Raw genomic sequence first — 21,125 nt, forward strand, 5'->3', positions numbered from 1 at the left:
AATAAATATAATATTTATATTGTATATAAATAAATATAACCAACTCTGGCCCTATTCTCTGAGCACAAATACTTGGAAAATGGGGCCAAAGAATTCAGAAGCAGGTTCAGAAACATTAACAAGGAAACCTGAATTGACACATGCTTTCTGAATGCAAGTTTTCAATAATTAGAATGCAAAGGACTCCAAACAGCTGTTGTATCAGGCTTCTTGAAAGGAATTTAAAGCCAGCAAGGTGCTTACATCAACTCATTGAAATTACTATAACTTTGAAGATCTTCAGAGAACGAGACAAGCAATTACATCCCATTTAAAATCTACATCACTAACATCAAAGCCAACAGGCATTCGAAGGAGTTTTAATACACTACAGAAACATTTCAGAAACTGCTTGATATGTGTTACCTACAAAAGTACATCTTCCTTCAAGAGAGAACTGGTAACTAATTAGACTTGAGGGGAAAGAAAAAATGCAGTCATGCATGGCGAAATAGTACGGTCAGCCTCCAGTAAATCTGTTTTCTGAGCTAGCTCCTAAAGTTTAAAGCAACCATTTCAACAGCAAGTCAAAAGGAACCACCTCCATCTGCCTCTGAGCAAACCACCACCTTTCCTGGTGTTGACACTTCTGCTTTTTTGTGAAGTGCTGAAATACTTCACTACAAAAACATATTTAAGTTATTTATCAGAATCATTGTCTTGCATAGGAGATTCCTCTTTTTTTTTTTTTGTGCCTTATTCTTCCAGCAAGAAAAACAATCTTACTTTCTTTTCCAATTCATTTTTAATTTGACTTGTCTGCCTGCACTCTGAGAAACTTCTCCCTCCCCTCTGTAGAGCCTGCCCCAGTGAAGGCATAGTGGTAACAATCCACATGGTAAGATCACAGTAAGCAATAAAAAAGCAAAGCCAAAAAAGGAAAAATTGCCCTACTGTTGATCAGTGTATTCCTTCAATGACCAGTGCTGATGAAGCACACCAAAAACAAAGCTGCTGCAAAACAGCTTTAGGAGCAAGTGAAGATGTCTTAGGAAACAGATGTCAGGAATATAACCAAGGAGGACACAAAACAATCTCCATTATATTCAGCAAGAGTTTGATCCTCCCTTACCATGCAAGCAGGTAGGATTAAGACAACCAAATTCTTTCCTAATGCAAATAGAAAAAAGGGGAGCAGTAGGAAAGGTAAAGGAACATTTGCTGCACATTGCCAGTGCTCTGTGGTGGAAAGCCCTGTTAAAGCCATCTGCAGAAACCTTCTTTGCTTCAGCAGACACTACCCTGGAAACACATCTTAGACAAATCTATTATTGTAAACATATTATATTACATCACACTAGGTGAATCAGTTGAATCTAGGTTAGCTCAGCAACTTTATCATCAGGAAAGTAACATTTTACATAAAAAGAACCAGCAATTCCATCCAAAGCATGTCCATGTCCTGTTACGGGGAACACTGTAGCCTTAAGTATCTAACTAAATTCTACACGACTAAACACATTTAAGTTTAAATTCATAAAGCTGACATTATTTGTCATCCATCCCTAGATAATACATCTTTAAATCAGCTTGAGACAAGTTCTTCCCTGACACAGTATACATACAACTGCAATGCCATCAGGTGCATAACACAGCAGGAATTGTTCTGAATCTAACCCCAAAGTAATCTTGACAGGCTCAGCTGCAACTGAACACTATGCCAGGGTACCAGTGTTCTGATCAGCCTCTCCTCTAAGGACTCCCAAATCCCTGCCCCTCAGGTTCTGAGACGGTAATTCTATTCTAAATATTCATGAAGGGGGTAAAAAGGTTTTTAAACTCTCTTTTGTCAATCTTAATTGTAAGAACTTTCCTGCACCACAGCTAGCAGCAAACCCACTAATATTCACCTCAAGATCACTTCTGAATATGATTCTTAGTGACAAACAATGTTATGTCACGGGGAACAAACACCAGAATTTCTAACTTAAAAAATGCCATTCCCTTGGTACCTTCAGTCATGAAGACAGGAAGAAAAGAACATGAAAAAGCAGATTGTTCACATCCTCTGGGTCCCCAGAAAGCCTTAAAGGAAAAGCTTTCTTAAAAATGGAATATGGAGTTCTTCTTTCAGATTACAATTTTTCTGGAGATTTTAGAGAATTGTTAAGCTGCTTAAAGGCTCCTGTATGATTACAGGTGAAAAGGAGCAGGAAAAAGCAGTGACACAGTCCGCACCAACTCCTCAGGAGTTTTCAAGACTGGTGACACACTGGGCACTGCAGCAGAGGACCACATCTAACCCTGAAGCTCAGCAGCACTTACCATCCCATCTGTACTCAGCACACTTTCAATACCACAGCCTTCAACTCATGTTATTCTCTGCAGAGAGTATCTTGACAATCACCAAAAGTCAGGATCCCCTCAAACTGTAAAAGTCCTGTAGTCCTCCCTGAAGGACTCCACTATGCATCAGCAAAACAATATGTCCAAAAGGGTTCAACATTTAGGTGTGCTACCATATGTCTGGCTAACCATTTCTGGGGCTTGCTGCCTGAATCCCTTCTCTTCCTAGTCAAGAACCAGGAGCTAAGATAAGACTTCCCATAAAAGCATAGTCTCAATCTCAGCTGCCTTTTAAGACTAACTATGACATGAAGTGCTTCCAGTGTATCCACGTGAACTCAAATATAACTGCTGATTAAAAACAAAACCATTAGCATCTTGTGTAAAATGACAGCATCCTACAGAGACACAAGAAATATGGACCAATTCTGAAGAGGAAGGCAGCCCAGAGGAGGTGAAGAGGATATACCAAAACACCCAGGCACAAAATGAAATGAAAAATTCAAGAACACAACAGTCTGGGGCAGGCAAAGGAAGGAGGATGCTCTGATATCTTAAGAAACTAATAGTAACACTACCACCCCTGCAAAAATCAAATTACTCAAGCCAGTAAAAGTACTCAGCTTCCTATTAGAGAAAAAAAAAACAACCACAAAAAACCAAACCACAGTATTATGAAATAAAAAAAGTGCTACGAAATATGATAAATTGGAGAGCAACTGCAAAATCTAAAGTTCTGGCAGCCAGAAGGAGGGAATCAGTTCAGAGTCAAAAGTCAGAGGCATTTATCCATAGAAGGTGGGCAGTTTTCTCCATCAGGAATCAAATCTAAAGCAAGAGCTTTCAAACTACCCAGATCAGTCATCCTTGAAACGGAATCCTTATGGACTACCTGTTCTCACTCTTATCTTGTACACCTCTATATGGTTATATACCTACAGACACCAAAGGAGGAGATAAACAAGCAACTGCTTATATACAGAGCAGTTAACAGTACTGCATCTTAACAAATGTTAACAGTCAAAAAGCTTCAGCACTTCTCTAAAGAACACAAAACTGAAGCTACAGAACTTAGCCACTTCTGTGACTCTATGGGTACCAAAGAGAAGGTGGTAAAAAAATGTAGAAAATGTCAATGATCTGAAAATGGTGCATACTTAAAAAACAGGTAATATTTCCCAGATGATGATCCTGGATTTAACAACCTGTTAATGTTGTTCAACAGAACATTGTATGAAAAAATATTTTTTCAAATTGAAGACAATAATTGAGCATGGATAGAATTTAAACTTTATGCCAACACAGTATGCTTTCATAATTTCTTTCTCTGTGTCCTGGGTTACAATGAAAAGGTGTAACCAAAAGTGTATATTTTATTACCATCTTCATAAACTGTTAAAATAGGTGGGGCAGTGCTCTTTAATTTCTCCATGACTCAGCCTGATAGCTGCCCAGAGGGAGTTATCTCCGTGACTCAGAATTACATCATCCCATCATGAGATGCTCCGCCCAGGGGGAGGAAACAAACATTCCTATCTGGATATAATCTGAGGCTTGGAACACCAGCAGAGCACTACCACTGGATTCCCAGAGGACAGCAGCTCAATATGCACCACTGGACCTCCAGAGAAGGACCAGACCCTTCTCCAGGATCACCGCTTCAACAGAATCCCATCTATCACTCGAACAGCACTGCAGCCACCATTTAATCAGACTGTTACCACCACCCTGACCAACAGGGTGTCAGGTTGTATTCTCACTGTCAGTTTAAGTCAGGAATTTCTGTATTATTGCCTCTATTTTAATTTTCCTATTAAATTGTAGATCTGACTTGGAATCCCCTGCTGGCTTGTTTTCAAACTCCTATACTCTGAAACCTACTAATCTCAAATTTTATTGTTTTTCTTAATGGAAGCATACTCTTCATTATGTCTTTACACTGATAACAATCTGAAGATTAAAAAAAAAAAAAGTACACAAACCTGTTCTTCTTCTGTAAAAGGTACAAGTGCCAGTGGTGGCAGGGGCTCCTCTTGTAAAATAGGCAGAAATTCCTTATCCAGAAGGTCTGAAGGTATCTGGATGAAAGAAAAAGAGCATTCTACTACATCCAAATAGTATTTCCACTCCAGGGATGATGTCACACACATTGATTCACAAAAATTTTTTATTCTGCCAACTATCTGCATCCACCCAGTACTTCCAGTAACTTTTACTGGGGGTGGGTATAATTCCACTGGAAATGTACAACCCTCAGCAAAAAAAAAAAAAATCTTATAAACAAGACAACAGCCACCCACAAGGCCACAGACATCAGAACTCAAACTTACCCATCACTGCAGCTTAAATAAGAATCAACTGACATTTCATCTGGTAAATTAAAAACTATTGCTTTTAACTTCAACACATTTTTATAGCCAGATTTTTAATTAACAAAACTACCACATCCAGCACAGAGGTTGTATTTGATTTAAAGTAAGCAACTCCAATTTACAACCAACCAGGAGAGAAGGGAAAAAAAAAAAAAACGCCAACCCAAACCAACCAACCAAAAAATCACACAAGAACAGCCAAGTACAACAAAACTATATAGATTATGTAGAGAACACTAATGATTTAAATCAAAATAAATGTTAACACTAATTTTGAATCAGAACCTCCATCAATAGATGTGACCTTGAGAATGTGAACAAGAAGCTCCAATTACATACAGCCAAACTGAGCTCTAATTATGCCAATGGACAACTGCTTCAAAAATATTTATAGTTCATAACACTGAAGACATTTTTTCATTTAGATATATGCTAGCAGAAGTCTTCCTGCTTTCAGTCAGTCTCTTAATCAGAGAAGCAACAGCTTAAAAACATTGCTGACATCTACTAGCTGACTAGAACCACTCTCAAGGGTCCTCTCAGTCGTCATAACTAGAATCACTCAACACCCTGGAAACATGTGGATACCAAAACAAAGACATACTCTAACCATTATGCCCTTCTGGGAAACACGGAGGAAGAAAATATTTTTTTGGACCATTCATACCAGTGGGAAAACTTCCTATAACACAGAATATTCAAGGATTGTTCTGAATCAGCCCCAACAGCAGAGGTCTCAGCATCATCTGACATAACAAACACAAACTGCAAAAAGCAATGACCTCTGACTGGCTGACCTATTCAAGCACAACATCAAGATTTAAATTGCAGTTTCCTGAAGTAGAACAGGGCAATTCTGCATGTTAAAGCATGGCTTTAAACTACACCACACTTAACAAACTTAGAAAAATCTTTGACATTTGATGCCCTTAAATCCATGTTTGAGTAATGCAGGGCTCCCAGCATTGAACGAGAATGTCAGCACAGTCAAGACAGGATAGGAACATGAAGCCGTGTGTGCCCATCTCCATTCCAAGCTCAAGACACAATCTTGACATCATTTCTTGCAGTCTCTCCCTCCTTGAAGGGTAAGGCTTTCAGGAAGATTCAGACTTCCAAGTCTGCTGCAACAATTAACCAACCACTGTCACCACCTAGAGAAAAACCCAATGTTTACAGCTGCAAAATGTATAAATAATTTTCCTGAAAGATCTCTGAAATTTTATATAATCTTTTACATCACTGAGAACCTTTGTGTGAAGTGAAACCAGAAGGAAGTTCTTGACCTTCTGTACTGCTCTTATGCATTACATGTCATTGTTTCTGTGTCCTGATTCCCAGGAAGTGAGCTACCTGAAGGCTGCTCTCATTGGGCTAGTTACCTGCTAAAGTGAATTGACTTAAGATGGCATAAATAGAGACCTCTTGGCTTTTTTCAGATGATCTGCTCATATGATTTACTGCCTGACTCTGTAGCTGAATCAAATAACTATTATGTACTACATTAAATAAAATCCTACTGAGGCAAGCAAATCTGCACAGCTGCAAGGAGACTTTAACCCGCAGTCATCTCAGGCAGTTGAGACTGAATATGGCAGTGAGGTTTTTTTTTGTTCTCTGGGGTACAGGAAGTTACCCCCAAAATGGAAAAAAACCAAAAAACACACGAACAAACAAAAATACAAACAAACAAAACTCCCAAAAACACAGTGGATGCGGTAAAAGTGCAATCAAACAAGCACACACACACGAAAACCTCCCACAATCAGCCCTCTTCAGTCTGGGATTGTAAGGGATACATGATTTCCTTGTCCATAATCACAAAATACAAACAACTACTCCTAATCACAAGACTGTCATTAGGAACACACATCAGGCCACCTTCCTCTTCCTGCTCACCTTATTATCCTTTAGAAAAAGTGCCAACATTTCTTCTCTCCCATAGCGATAGTCTGCTAGTTTGTACTTCGGCAAAGCCGGAGACAGAGGAGGGGATGTCACACTCCCGCCACTAGACAAAGCTCGCAGCCTAGAAAGAAAGCAGAAAAGCAATGAAAACTGAATTGAGAATATCTTCACCTGGGCTACCACCCCTCTGCACATTTACAGATTTGACACAAAATAAATACAATACTGAAAGTGAAGACATTAACAGTTTAACTTCAAAATTCTTAATCTCAGTGCTTCAATAGGAAGAGTGGAGGAGCCTCCCTTGTTTTACCCATAGCCAGGAAAGCAAGAAAAAAAAAATTCCCATGAGCACATCAAGGAATTCAACTTGCCCCAGGAAAACTCTTATGTTGACTGTATAGCAAGCCAGCTATACCCCCCTAAAGCCTTGCCTAAGCTATTTACACAAGTCTGCACACAAATCAGTGGGACATCTTAATGACAACAGCTTCTTTTTGACAAGAAAAATTCTTACCATGCTAGGAGAGTGCAGCAAATATTAAGCTAAGGAAGGAGTTTATTCAGATGTTTCATGAAGTTTAACAGTATAGCACAGTAAATTTTATAGCAAAGTTTCTTCTTGTGTCTCTGGAATCCTTCCTCACCATAAATCTCTTTTCCACAAGCTAAAATAAATGGCTTTTTTTTAAGAGCGTATATACCATTTAACTTAGGCTCTCAATAAAAGAAAAAATAAAATTTTAAAAAAGAGATGTACAAAATATAGTGACACTACTTCAGAGATATTACAAGAGACAATCTAATTTATGGTAGCAGATAAATATGCTATTACATTTGTTCCCATCCCACACAGCTAAGTTACTTAACTTCTGGAAGGTAGCATCTTACCGTTGTACATTATTCTCACTGTGCAGGTGATTTAGTCTCATTCTACAGAGCCACTTCCTCAGCTACTCAAATATTCGGCATTTTTGAGTTTGAGGAACGTTTTACAAAAGGATATGTGTGTCAAGAAACAAAAGTCTGCCCATTTTCTTACATTCTCTTTGATGGGCAACTTAGACAAGTAAAACAATAAAAGCTCTTCTCAGCAATCAAAAACTCCTTTGAAGGTAAGGGGCTCTAAACTAAAATGGTGATTCAGACGCTACCTTTCACCTAATTATTGAAGCATGCTTCGATTTGTTTTATTGTTCTTTAAACAGAAAGGAAGAAGTCATTTGCAAGTCAAATGTCGATCTTATTTTTTTAGTTTGGTGCCACCCCGTGGCAGTTCCTCTACATACCACTTCCAAACAAATCATGCCTGCAGAAGAATTATTTAAAGGATTAGATGCCTCAGTAAAATGTTCAACACCGATCCAGGTCAAACGCGACCCAGAGTTTGACTGTTAAGTGATACAGCAGCTTACGTGACAGACATGACTATAAGGCAACCCAAAAGAAAAATTATAAATCTTATGTTCCATTTTTCCTGTAAGAATCTAACAACTCACTGATATAATACATGCTTCCATACATAATCTAATCTGGTTTTTAAACTAACTGGAGACTCACTATGACAGTCCCCTCACTATGACACAGCAACGAAGCTACTGCTAAAATATGTGCTTTTTTTAGAATTGTCTTCCCCCTTCTCTTTTTTTAATATAACTTTGGCTTCAATCCATCAAGAATCTAATCATGTCTGTCTCCTACACTGAAGAGCACTCCAGCACAAGATATCTGCCTGGTGGGTATATTTATAGATAGTGATAAATTCATTCTTTAACCTTCTTTCATTCTAACAAAATAGACTGAGCTCTCATTGTTTCACAGGCTGCAAATCATGTCTTATTTCTTCACTGAATCCTCTCCAATTTCTGTACATTGTGTATAGAAATGTGTCAGCAAAAGTGAATGTGTTCTTCCAGTAACAGTCCTACCACATGCTATGCAACAACTGTATTTCCTATAACCACTCCACATTCCCATTCACACACTTGGGAACCAATCACTCTTCAGAAACCACACAACCCAGAATTCTCGTTTGTAACTGAAATTACCAATACTTTAACAAGAAATTGGAACAAATACTGAATAATCACAGCTGTGCAATTGCTCTTTAGCAAAAGCCAGGACAATGCAAGTCAGACAAGCTGTAAAACTAACAGTTGACAAAATCATATGACAGCATGGATTAAGCACATCTTCAATTATTCTGTGCATACCTCCGAGATCATAAACATCATACCTCCCTCAAATCCTTGGCAGCAAGGTAATTATTATGCATTAACATAACACAAAACCCAACTCAATTCATACACAATGCCGATTCACAAAGTGAAGACTAATTTTATAATATTGATTTCGATCACAGGCCAGGGACTGAGGGGAAGCAGGATGAAACAACAAAGATATTGTATCCCATTCAGTCCCATAATAAATTCTGCTACAAAGAAAAAAATTTCCTTTTAGACAAGTTCTGGAGTCTGACAAAACAGACAAAACTTACCATTCAGGCCCAAAGTTAAGTGTCTGAGTTTCTGCTGCCATTTTTTCCTGTTCTATTTCTCTTTTTTAAAAAGCGTGAACCTGAAAAATAAAAATATTTATTATGAAAACAGCTGGATTGATACAGCTCTTCATAGATTAACTCAAAATACAAAAGCACACCTGGTCAAGCAAAGAAGTGAAAAAATTTACAACAGGGAAAAATTTTTTTAAGAAATCCATTTCAGCTCTTCAGCACAGATTGATTTACTAATATAGGAGCAACTGCAACAAGATTTCTTCCCTAAATCCCTCTATAACAGCTCAAACAGGACACTGGATCAGGGTGTCTGAGGAAACAAACACTGAGAACTTGATGCATAATCCTCTTCTCTAAGAACAGTAATGCTTAATTAACAGAACTGCTGCTTCCTGACAATTACAAGAGGATAAAAACCCCACCAGAATTACAGCAAGACAGATTTGCCAGCTGAGTGGCAGAGTATTCAGAATTTTCCACTGTTCACTCTTGAAAAATAAGCCTTCTAAAGATCGAGTATATCCAATGCTACAACATCCTCCAAAATTCTGCAGGCAAATGACAGTATTTTTTTCATTCTTGGTTTTATTAAGCAAAAAAAAAATGCATAACTTAAGACTTCAGCTACTTTCATTGCTATTAGCCAAGGCAGGTCCTGCAGACACTAGCAAAGCTCAGGTCAAGTTCCTAAATATCCAGAGTGTGTGGATAAGAGCAGATGAAGCCGTACAGGAGGGAAAGAACAAGACTAAGGTAAGGCTATGAACTTTTTCCTAACAGAACCAAGTCTAGCTCAGGCAGTTCTGAAGAAGTGTCTTTTCACACAATAAATACAGCTCTTCTTTCCTTCCAGCAGCAACCAAATCCAAATCTGCAGAGGAAGATAGTTTGGTTTTATAACAACCAAACACACTGTAGGTAAAGCCCAAGGAAAAAAAAAGATTTGAAGCATCATCTGCAGACACTGGCTGATTAGACTTCAAGAACCCATAATGGCAGGGAGGGAACTTTGCTGTATCAGAACCATATCCCTTAACAGATCCAGGGACTACATAAGGAACTTCATGAGTTTGTCTATATTTTGCATGAAAAGGTGATGAAAAAGAAAAGCAAAATCTGGGGAGGTAGAGGTGGAAAAGGCATTAGATACTGAAGAAAACAGGACAAAGCCAAACAAAGGAAACAATTTTTTTCTTATAGCCCACAAAAGTAATGATATTAAAGAAAATAAATCAATACCCTCAAAGCTAGAAGATAACAAAACATACTAAAACCAAATATGTTAAAACTGCTTGAGCAGATTTTACCCAAATATTTTGGGCATAAGATTCCAAATGCTTGTAAAACTCCCTGCAGCCTAAACCCACCAACTAGCACTTGGCTTATGTATTTTAATGGCATCCTCTTTGTCCCATACACAAATTAATTTATACATAAATCGTAATGTTTTTATTTTCACAATAATTCTAGACAAAGAAATGCAATTATCCCTACTACCTGCACCAGAAGCTAATACAAAAATACCCAGATATTCTCACAGGCCTAGTCTGAGATTATTTTGGTCTGATCTGAGTTGCCTTTTTGAAGCAGCTGACAGCTCATCAGAATATTCAAGGTATATCCATTCATCATCCTGAAAACCAAAATAAAAGATGAGTTACCCAAAGACAACATGCAGCAGCCACACATGAAAATATTGTGGGGCAATTCAAGTAAACTATCCTGCACACTTGGGCAGTGTGCCTCTAACACAATTCCTGGTAGCCTTAATTGGATGGCTGTCCCTCCACTTCCTGCAACGCCTGTAATCCTTCTGCTGGGGGTGGGGTGGAGACTTTTCAGATCAACCCACGTGCATCACCAGGGAGCCCGGGATCTTTTAACTCCCAACATCAAAGCTACGCTAGTATCAGTAATAGCAAAAAAGGCTGGCACTGAGGGTTAAACTGCAACGAAAACACAGCTGAAATGCATCAGATACAAGGACAAAGCACTAAAAACCAGATAGGATCAAGCTGTCTACTGGTTCTGGACCCACTAGGCCCCACTCTTCAGACTCTGCATTACCTTCCCAAAAAATTGAGGATGCTGTGTCATGTTTCTCTACAAGCCTCCTTAGCAGTTTAGTACTTCAAGAATACTAGTCTCATCCCAGTGAGCTGCTAAATGGTTTTCCCTATCCCTCACTTGGGCCACCACACTTTGTTTTGTGAACCCTTCTTCTTCTGTATTGCATTCAGGTAAGTTACTCCATCCCTTGAAGTTCTGACTGTATGAATTTTGAACTGAAAACAAGACAACTGTAAGTGAATGAAAATGTAGTGAATACATCCCCCTAAAACCCAAAACAGATGTGCAGATTATCTGAATAGGTGTGACAGGTGAACTGAATAGACAACATTACCTGGAAACAAAATGCACATGAAAAAAAAATTACAGGCAAGGCTGAGAGAAAACTGTTGGACAAGAGGCACTCTGGAAATGGGCAATGATTTGGGAGGAGGAGGGCAGAGAACAGGGAAAAAGCTCAGAAAAGCTAAGGCAGCAAGTGCACCAGAGGAAAACACTAAGCCACGTCAGAGCAGATGAAACAGAGGGAGTGGAAACCCTGTGCTGCTTCCGCTGCTTCTCAAAGCGGCAGCCAGAAGGGGAGAGCATGGAAGCCAACCTGAAAGGAACCTCTGACAGTGCCTGCACACCACACCTGGCTGGTGTGCAGGAGAAGCTGTACTAACTGGAAAGGCGAGTTGGAGTGGACTAGGCAGCACTCACATCACAGGAGGCAAAAGTCAGGGTGGAGCAAGAGAAAGCATGAGGAATTAGGAGATGGGAATGAATGATCAGGTCACAAATTCAACCATTTTGGCTAAGCAAAAGGCATGAACTTATCACATCTTTATTACCTAGATCACTTTCTTGGGTCTTAAAATTCAATATTAATAACTGAAATGTTGATTTTGGCCTTTATTAAAAAGCTGCTTCCTTATTAATCAAGGATGGCAAACTACAAAAATAATACATACCTAACATTTCCTCCTTGATATAATTTAATGAGGAAAAAGCCCCTTTCTGAACAGCTAGTTTTGTGAGTCAAGGTTTTTCTCCAAATCAACGGCTATTGATTGAGGAATCTCCACAGCAACAGATTTTATATGGGCAGAGAGCACACGGGGCAGCCTCAAGCTGAAGCGAGAAACTGAGGCAATATTTTGATAATGGCCAGTTAACACTTCTGCTTGGCCAAGAAGGCTACCTGGTGCTTCCCACCACTCCTCCACAGAGGAACATTTTCTCCAAAGTTTTCTTCAAATAAGGTCAACACTTGATCAAGGTGCCGGTACAACCCTACAAACCACTGGGGTTTTCCTGCATATTTCGGGAAGAATGGAATTGGTTCATAAACCTGAACTGGGACCCCATTTTCCTGAGGTGACACCACAGCCATCGACCTGCCATCAGCATGCAGGAATGAAGAGAAGAAATCACATCAACCCCACAAACAACCTGCAGGCTGGCAAGGGGGGAAAAACCCCTATTTTGTCAGGGGCTTAGTACTTTTTGTCTGAACAGACACAAACTGTAATCCAATAACATGAAGCCTGTAAGTACCTTTCACTCACAATTAACAGATAATATTATATATGCAGAAGCTGCCATCAGCAACACTCATTTCACTGGCTCACTTTAGGAACAATGCTTATTTTACCAAGCTTGCAGTTTCTTAAATTATTTTTCAAGCTCACTGTTTAGTACCTTAAAAATGTATTAAAGCTCATAAACATCTGCTACAGACACAAGCCCGAACTTGATTCGACTGCCTAGATATATGTATTAAAATGCATAAGATGTTTCAGTTGAAGGTCTACAATTACTGTGGCACATTTTGCCCATAAGCTCTGGTATTTTATTTAAAACATACAGGTAGCTAATAAATAGCTAGACAAAAAGCTGTTTTCAGAGTTTTGAAAGATCAAAACTACCATGTTTCCCAGACTTTGCTCAACCTCACATAACTGCCATTTAAGGTTTATTTGTTACTGACCGGCACGAACATTAAGATTTTCAGGCAATGTTAAATTCCTACATTTCTATTACAGAATTCTCTCAGCTTGCAGCCCATGGCAATCTCTCTCACCAAGACGTTCTGCTGTTCTAGGCAGAGACTACCAAGACAGAGATTCTTAGTGTTCCAACTCTAGGCAATGGCTGCATTCAGGTCTGCCCATCTAATCTTTTCTGCAGACAAAAAACCAAAAAAACAAAACAAAACCCACCACCAACAACAAAACAAAACCTAACAAAAAAAAAACCACCATATAGTTTTGGGGCTGCTGCATGCTTAGGTTTTTTATTAACTTTGGAAACCCAAAAAAGAGATACCACTGATCCTTCCTATACACAGCTATTTTATTTTGAAATGGTCTACTCTTCGATCAGAAATGTTTAGGAAGAAAAGTATCCTTTCCTTTCAAGGTAGTTCTGTTGCTACTGTAGGTCTGAAACAGTCTTTTAAACCTAGAAACTGGATGAAAATTTGAGAACCAAAGAACACAACAGAAATCCAAAATGAGCAGACTTAAGTGCAAGGAAATGGGTTCTCCTTAAATAAACATGGAGAAGGAATTTAACAGCAGCGCTCCACCATTCAACAGCAACATTACATCAAGATGACAGAACTTCACCTTCCACAAGCAAGAAAACATTCCACAGGCAGCTACTAGAGCTAGCTAATGTCAGTGCCAGTAACTGTGTTTTTAAAAAAATTAACAGGTTGACTGAATAATTAATGCTGATTTCCTCTAATTCTTGAAATATTAAAGATGATCCACAACTGTATGCAAGCCACCTCTGAAGTACAATGGTAAACAGGATGACTCAGGTGGCTACACTACCTGTCTTGTTTGATGTTAATCACTGGCTAAAGCAGACAACACTGATTAAAGGACACTGACATAATTAAGGCCAGGAAACATAGACTTATGGAAGACATTCAATCAAAATATAGTTTTGTAAGAGTAGAAATGTCATTGCTTGAGCAAGTAGATAAATTTTAACTTCTGCACGACATTTCAATTCACTGGGACGTTAAAAAGGACAAAATCATTCAGAACCACACAAAAGGTCCCACATCATCACAACCTAATTTTTATTCTCTTCTAAAGAATCTACAACAACCCATCTCAGACAGAATTCTCAAAACCAAGTAAAAGGTAAGAAGCTATCTTCTACAGAGTCTGTAACACTGACCCGCAAAACTTCTAAAACCTAAGGATGACAAACGTGGATATGGTAAATAATGGAAATGACACATCATCAATAGTACCATCATGAATTATTCAATGACTCAGTCCAGTATAGCAGGTTGCACCGAATAAAGCAAAGTCAAGAGACTCACAAGCAGAACACATAGGTGATATATAAGAAATGCAAGACTATTCTGGAAATCAGTCCTGAAACCATGCTGAGATTTATGACATTAATCAACTGAAAAGGAATATATGACACAGCATTGACTAAAAGAGCTAACAAAAAACACTTAACCCCAGAAAAAGAAAATGCAGAGTACATATAGACCAAATTTTACCACTGAAGGGTTATGGTGTCTTTTCTGTTGTAAGAGGCAAAAGAGCTGATAAATCAGGTGTTCAAAAATTGATAGAACCTGACAGACATGCTCTGCAGTGAGGAGAAAAAACACCAACAACATACTAAAGCTCTATTTATTGAGCTTTGAGAAAAAATTAAGTATCTTAGTCTGTAAATGATCACACAGGTAAAAACATCTGAAGACCCAAGTTTATTCATTGAAGGGACTGAAGCAAGACATTCAGAGATAATCAACAAAGTTAGTTGGTTTTAGGTCAATGTGACATGATTTTCTAAGAAGTATGTTCTAGTATAAACAGAAAATTAATCAGAAAAAAAAATCTATTAGTCACATTATACAAGATGCCACACAAGTCACAGGAGTCCCTTCTGGCTTACTAGACCTTATTCCTGATAAAGGCAGTGAATTTTCCAACTCTTGCAAAAGTATTTCAATCTCTCGGCAGTTTCTGAACAAAAAGTGTCCAAGACTACCTCAAACGGCACTTTCAAATTGGCACTCCTCTGCTCACTACACAGACCCACTTAAAGCTTTATGGAGCACTGTAGCTCGCAACATCTTGCACCCTCGTCAAGAACAAATACAAGTAGCCCTTCAGGGATAGAATGACACAAGAGACTAACAAGACCTACACACCTAATAACCAAACCCAAGAAAAATTGAGAACATTAAGTAACACAATTCCAGATGTTCTCCTTTCCTACCTACTGTTGTGAAGTTGATGGTTTAGAGGTAGGTTGGAGAGCTATCCACTTCTTGCTTCACGCAGCGAAATGTGAATGCTTTTCCCGCTTTCCCCACCAGAACACAGCGCGACCTCCACCTTTATTACCAGACTCCCAGCCAAAGGCAGACACCAGCGATTAAGCTCCAAGCAGAGTCAGGGAACCACACCCTTGGCCTTGCCACTGGCTGGAACACAAATGCTTCTCATTCCAAATCCTATCCCAAAATCCTGCCAGGCCTCACTTTCCAGCTAAAAAAAAAAATCACTTCCACATCTGTCTACCTCGTACATGGAAAACTTACTGGTAGATAAACATTTCGTCTGTGCCCTTCCACAAGGCATTACAGATGAGGATGCCAAGTCTGTCTCCCTGCTCCCCAGCAGGGCCAGCAACCAAAACCCCACTGCAGCACCTCTCTCCCGCTCGTCACACACGTTATACAGCCCATACGTATTTTCAAAGTGGAAGAACACAGCTTCAGACTACATTCACTGAAAACAGTCACCGAATTAACAGATCTGGGTTGCTGTGAGGGTTCGGGAGTTTGCTCTTAAAATGCAATTTAAATAAGCAGCTTCTTTGGGCTTTGGAAATTCTCTCCCTCCCCTCTCCCCCTGTTCCTTAAGGTTTCCTGCTCATGCAGTTCTGAAACAGCCTATACTTCAGGAAACAAACATCCAACAGTGAGTGTTTAATAAAATGTTCTAACAGAGAGAATCAGAATGTGTATCAGACTGCATACTACCTATGAACTACAACACTTTTTAACAGTGTATCAATTTTTGCAAAATTTGCTAAAAAAATTAACTTCTTTTGATCTAAATTGACTTGTGATGTTAGCCTGATCCCAACCTTAGTACTTTTAAAACTTAGTATAACAGAAAATCACATATGCAAATGATTCAGCATTAACTAAGCCTATCATAAAAGCCTCCAGTGGTTTAAATGGTGGTTGAATGGGGCCTCTGATTTATTAAGTTATGAAATGTTTTTACATAAAAACCTTGCCATATGCTATTCCATGATCAGCCTCACTCACTTTCTGTCACACACAGTCTAACACTGACGTCAGTCCTTCTTTGAGCAGGAGGCTGGAGCAGACAACTACCAAAGGCTCTTCCAACTAAATCATCCTCAGATTCTAACACATGTGGCTCAAAAGATCAGTTTATAAATCCATTACTTGCCAGCCAAACCAACACCTTGCCACATGTCATTCTAAGGCTGAAGGCATGTAAATTCAGCTATTCAGCTATCTGTCATCACAAAACTTCACCCAAAGTCATCTCCAGAGTGTCCAGAGCATATCTCTTCCTTGTTTCTTCCAGTCTGAATGGACACACTCCCACACACATATCCCATCTGCTTTCACCCAAACTGATCTACCCACTGACATCTACAGCCTCTGAGTCTCCCAGTCACACAAGCCAGTATCTTTATCATAAAATACTACTAACAGAATGCAATTTACATTTATTGTCAGGGAGAAAACATAAAAAAACCTGTTTCACTGTAGCCAAAACTTGAAACAAGTATTTCTCTACTGAATAAAAAGGACAAAATTTCAAGTAACAAAACACTTCACAAAGTGCAATGCATCATGCTTACTTTCACTGAAATAGTAACTATTTAACAGTACAAAATTATTTTCTAACCATTTTTTGTAACTGTATATGTAAGCTTGTTTATCTGTTTATAATGACAAACTACATATACAACATACATATACGTATATAAAGAGACCTACTAAAGCCATCAAGTAATTGTTCTTTATTTCCCTAGACTTTTTAAATATATGCCCAAAGAGAGAGAATGATGATAATGCACAGTTTTAGTGACTAGCTGAGACAATCAAAAATTAGTAAGTGATCCAAAAGGCAGCCAACAAAGCAGTGTTTGAAAACAATTCTCTAAATATCCATCAAAATTTTTCATTGGCCTATACACCCTATAACCTCTACACAGCTCATGGAATTCCTTCTGATTTTCTTTATAATCCTGATGTCTACATATCCAGCTTCTATATATTACAAGCTTTAAGGATTACAGGAGAGGCTCACTCCTGAAAAAACACGCTTTGATTTCATGCTTGCAAAATCCTCAGATGCATCAAAACAATTCTTTTTTGAAGAAGCATCCTTTCCTTTAAAAAAAAAAAAAGGCAAAGATACAAATTTTAATGGCAGGCTAGCTTCCCAGGCAAACATCAAGCCACCTCTACAGTGTCTAAATTCAAAGAGAGTTTATTCACCTTTAGAGGAAATGGAATTAAAGCCCTCCCTCTGCAAAAAAAGAGAAGTGGACACGTTTTGTAATCAACGCACAGTGGCAATCTCAGCTCCTAACAAAGCAATGCAAAGACCTCAGCCTGCTACAGTCCCCAGCTGCCACCTGAGCTAAACATGAAAAAATAATGGTATTAAACATTCCCATGATGAACTGGTTATATATATCCAACACACATATTACCACCAACCACAAGAGGGCCAATGCCATTCAGACCTTGTCACTTAATTCTTAGTTCTGTCCATAACTTAGGCACACCTTGAGCAAACTTTAAGTTTTCTCACTTCTGGTGATTTTCAAGCCAAATCCTTTGTGCAACAAAAAAACCCAAAAACGTTCCAGAGTTGAGAGCAATAGACAAAAGGAGAGGCTAAGCTGGGCAGAAAAATGATTTTGTTCCCATAAAAGCAAACCCCATCCCCCTGCAGCATTTCACACATCTTGGATTTCAAATGTCACTCTATGAATTAAAATAAATTGATGAGAAAACCACACAAAGAGCGAGCCTCTTTCAAGGCAAATGCTTCCTCAGTAAACAAAGAAATAGGTTTCTCCTTACCAAGGCATCCAATAGATCTATAGCAAGCTCTGTAGGGAGAAGGCTCCCTTGCTCTGCCCCATAGCTCTATCTATTATCATGAATTAAATATAGCTTATCGCCACTAACCTTTGAGCAGAAGCACTGAAGGGGGCAAAAAGTAAGAAAAACAGAAAAATTAAGAAAAAAATGCTTGGAAATGGATTTTTTTTTTCTAAATCAGACTATGAGAGAACTTAATACCATACTTTTAACAGTCCTAAGGAAGAATTTTAAAGACCTTAATGAAAGAATAAGAAACATATATATGACAGTTACTTGAACTTACAAGACCAGACAAAAGTAGGCAAAATCAAATTTCCCATTCTTAGTAATTGAGATAAATAGATAAATAAATGAAGAGAGATGGCAAAGGGGAAGGCACAGATCATAGTGCCCAGCTCATCTTCATCAGTTACTGTGAACCAGTGTTTTCCCTTCTAGGTTTAAACAGAAAGATCTTCCAGCAGAGAGATGTACCAGCAAAGCCTTCAGCCATTCACTGTCCCAACAGGGTGTTCCAGAGGGTGACATCTAGGGTTGTTTTTTTTTTTTAATGAAGTATCTATAGAACTTAAAAAACTGCTGATTTTTTTCTTACATTCAGGTATGAGGAACTCCAGTTTGTGACAGAACTTCATTCAGACAACTGGCCTCAGCAGAGAGATACAGTGGGACTTAGTCTCAAATCCTTAAAAAACCCAAAACCTTCTTCACGCTCCCTTTTTACACAAAGTTTTTTCCTCAACCCAGGAGTAAAACAGTAAGGAAAAAAATTAATTACAAAGCTCTCAACTGTCTATTTACAAGCATTTTTTTCACTTACATAATCATAGAGGTCATAGTTTTAGTTTACTGTATGTTTTAGAAAGGCAATAAAAAATGCCAATAGGAGCACCTGAGGATATTTTACTATCCTCAAGATCAACACCTGTAACAAAAAGAGGATCTGCAAGAGTTCAAGGCTTTACTGTGGTATGAAGCTTTTTCATAAGCACCCTATGAAACAAATCATTCCTCCTCCAAGACCACATCACATTTTAATCCTATGTTCTTGCTTTAACAGACAGGCTCAAGAAGCCATTCAGGAAAAGGCCCCAAAAGAAATACAGTGTCCAGGTGTCCCCAGGCACGTTCCTGTATTCTGGGGCAGGGAGAGCCTGAGAAGCTCTTAAAATCATTCAGCTGCAGGATTTATATGCAACATTGTCAGATACTGAAACGGGTTATCAAAGTCCCAATGAAAGAGGTGAGATCCAACTTCCAGGGTTAAAATTCTGCCCTTTCTTTAATCCAGCTGGCTATTAGACAGAAACTTTATTTTTTGTTAAATCACACATTCATTGAGAAATTAACACCAACACATAACCACTGGCATCAATTGAATTGTACAACTACATGAACCTGGGGAGCAAAGCAGGTGCAGAAAGGGCTGTAGGCAGTCCAGCATTTCTACTGGCACCTCCAGGATCAATTAAGTCACACATTTTCACACTGGCATCAGCTAACTGCTCCAAGGATACCTACTCAAGCACATGGCAAGAAAACCAACACCTCATAGCAATAATGCTCTTCTTATCTACTGCAGTCACCACCCAATAACAGAACTTTAAAATACCAAAACAAAGCTTTTGTTGGTGACAACTGCAACCAATTTTGCTTACAAAGGTTTCCAATTATCACACTGTGCATCAACCAAATGCTCCATTCACAAAACAGCAAATTAATTTGTGTTTATTAAAGAGTTTCTTAAGAACAAAAGCAACCAGCACAGTTATGAGAAAAGAAAAAAAAAAAATCACACGTACTTTCCAGGAACTTGCCCAAGTCAGCTCCTGAAGCAAGAAAACAGAATGAGCAGCAAGAAGTTAGAGAAATATAATCAGAATCCAAAAATCCTTTCCCTGCCCACCCAAGCACACAGATGTTCAAGAATTACAATAAAAGCAGCACACCACGAACGTTGAACTGAACATTACTGGGAAGACGTGTTTTTTTATTCCAGAAGCACTACTTAGCAACACCTCCTTTTGGCCTACACCTTGTCCCACTTCAAAGCGCAATCACAGAGAACTGCAAGAGTCGTAAGTGCTCTGTTGACACTGAAACTACTTGTCTTGGATCAATACCAAACGTACACAATTCTGATCGATGCTCTCTTCAGCCTGCCAAGGCCTCTCCAGTCAAACACTGCCGGTCACCGCTGCTCCCAACACCCTGCTGCCTGCGCGGAAGAAGGCTCGGAGCTCCCTCCTTCCTCAGCCAATGTAACCTGACAGGGCTGGCCGTGCTCGAAGCGGGGCTCACCGCGGCGCTCCCGCTGGGCTGGGAGGGGACGAGCGAGTTCACAAGGGTCAGTGCGAGGGGAGACGGCCCCGGAGGGCGTGAGGAGCCGCGGGCGCCCCGCCGCCGCCTGACAGGCACCAAGGACCCGCATGGAGAGCTCAAGGCCCGCTCGCCCCAGCTCCAACGACCCCTGCAGAGGCCCATGGGGAGCGCAGGGGGGCCCTCCAGACGCACACCCGTCCCCCCCCCCCGGGGCGGCCTCGCCTCCCGGTTAGGCCGCGGGGCGCCTCGGTGCTGCGGCAGCCGCGGCGGACGGGGACCGCCGGCGGGGCCGGTGGTCGGGCGGGGCGCGCGGCGGCGGGGGCGTGCCGGGGGTGGCCGGGGCGGCGGCGGGGCCGAGCGGTAGTGGGACGGCATTACCTGCGCTCCCGGGCGGAGAGTCCCTCACGGCCGCGGCGGCTCCTCAGCCCAACAACACAAGATGGCGGGTGCGCCGCCACGCAGCGTCACGTGAGGGCGA

At 39.8% G+C, this 21,125-nt stretch overlaps 1 protein-coding gene across 11 annotated transcripts in view; it reads right to left on the reverse strand.

Moving 5' to 3' along the window:
* GIGYF2 (GRB10 interacting GYF protein 2) overlaps window positions 1–21,125 on the reverse strand; it is a 75,236-nt gene extending 54,111 nt beyond the window's left edge. For 8 of the 11 annotated variants that reach the window (XM_069024869.1, XM_069024868.1, XM_069024866.1 and 5 more), the window contains exons 1-5: window positions 21,026–21,124; window positions 20,128–20,644; window positions 9,103–9,182; window positions 6,597–6,726; window positions 4,308–4,403 (exon numbers count right to left, since the gene is read on the reverse strand). In XM_069024869.1, coding sequence (XP_068880970.1) covers window positions 4,308–4,403; window positions 6,597–6,726; window positions 9,103–9,143 — 267 coding nt within the window. In that variant the 5' untranslated portion in view covers window positions 9,144–9,182; window positions 20,128–20,644; window positions 21,026–21,124. Of the gene's footprint in view, window positions 1–4,307; window positions 4,404–6,596; window positions 6,727–9,102; window positions 9,183–20,127; window positions 20,645–21,025 lie in introns of all 11 variants that reach the window. The other 3 variants (XM_069024862.1, XM_069024861.1, XM_069024863.1) reach the window with 3 other exon arrangements.

This window comes from Aphelocoma coerulescens, chromosome 9 (genome assembly GCF_041296385.1).
Source record: "Aphelocoma coerulescens isolate FSJ_1873_10779 chromosome 9, UR_Acoe_1.0, whole genome shotgun sequence".
In the NCBI taxonomy this organism is placed as follows: domain Eukaryota; kingdom Metazoa; phylum Chordata; class Aves; order Passeriformes; family Corvidae; genus Aphelocoma; species Aphelocoma coerulescens.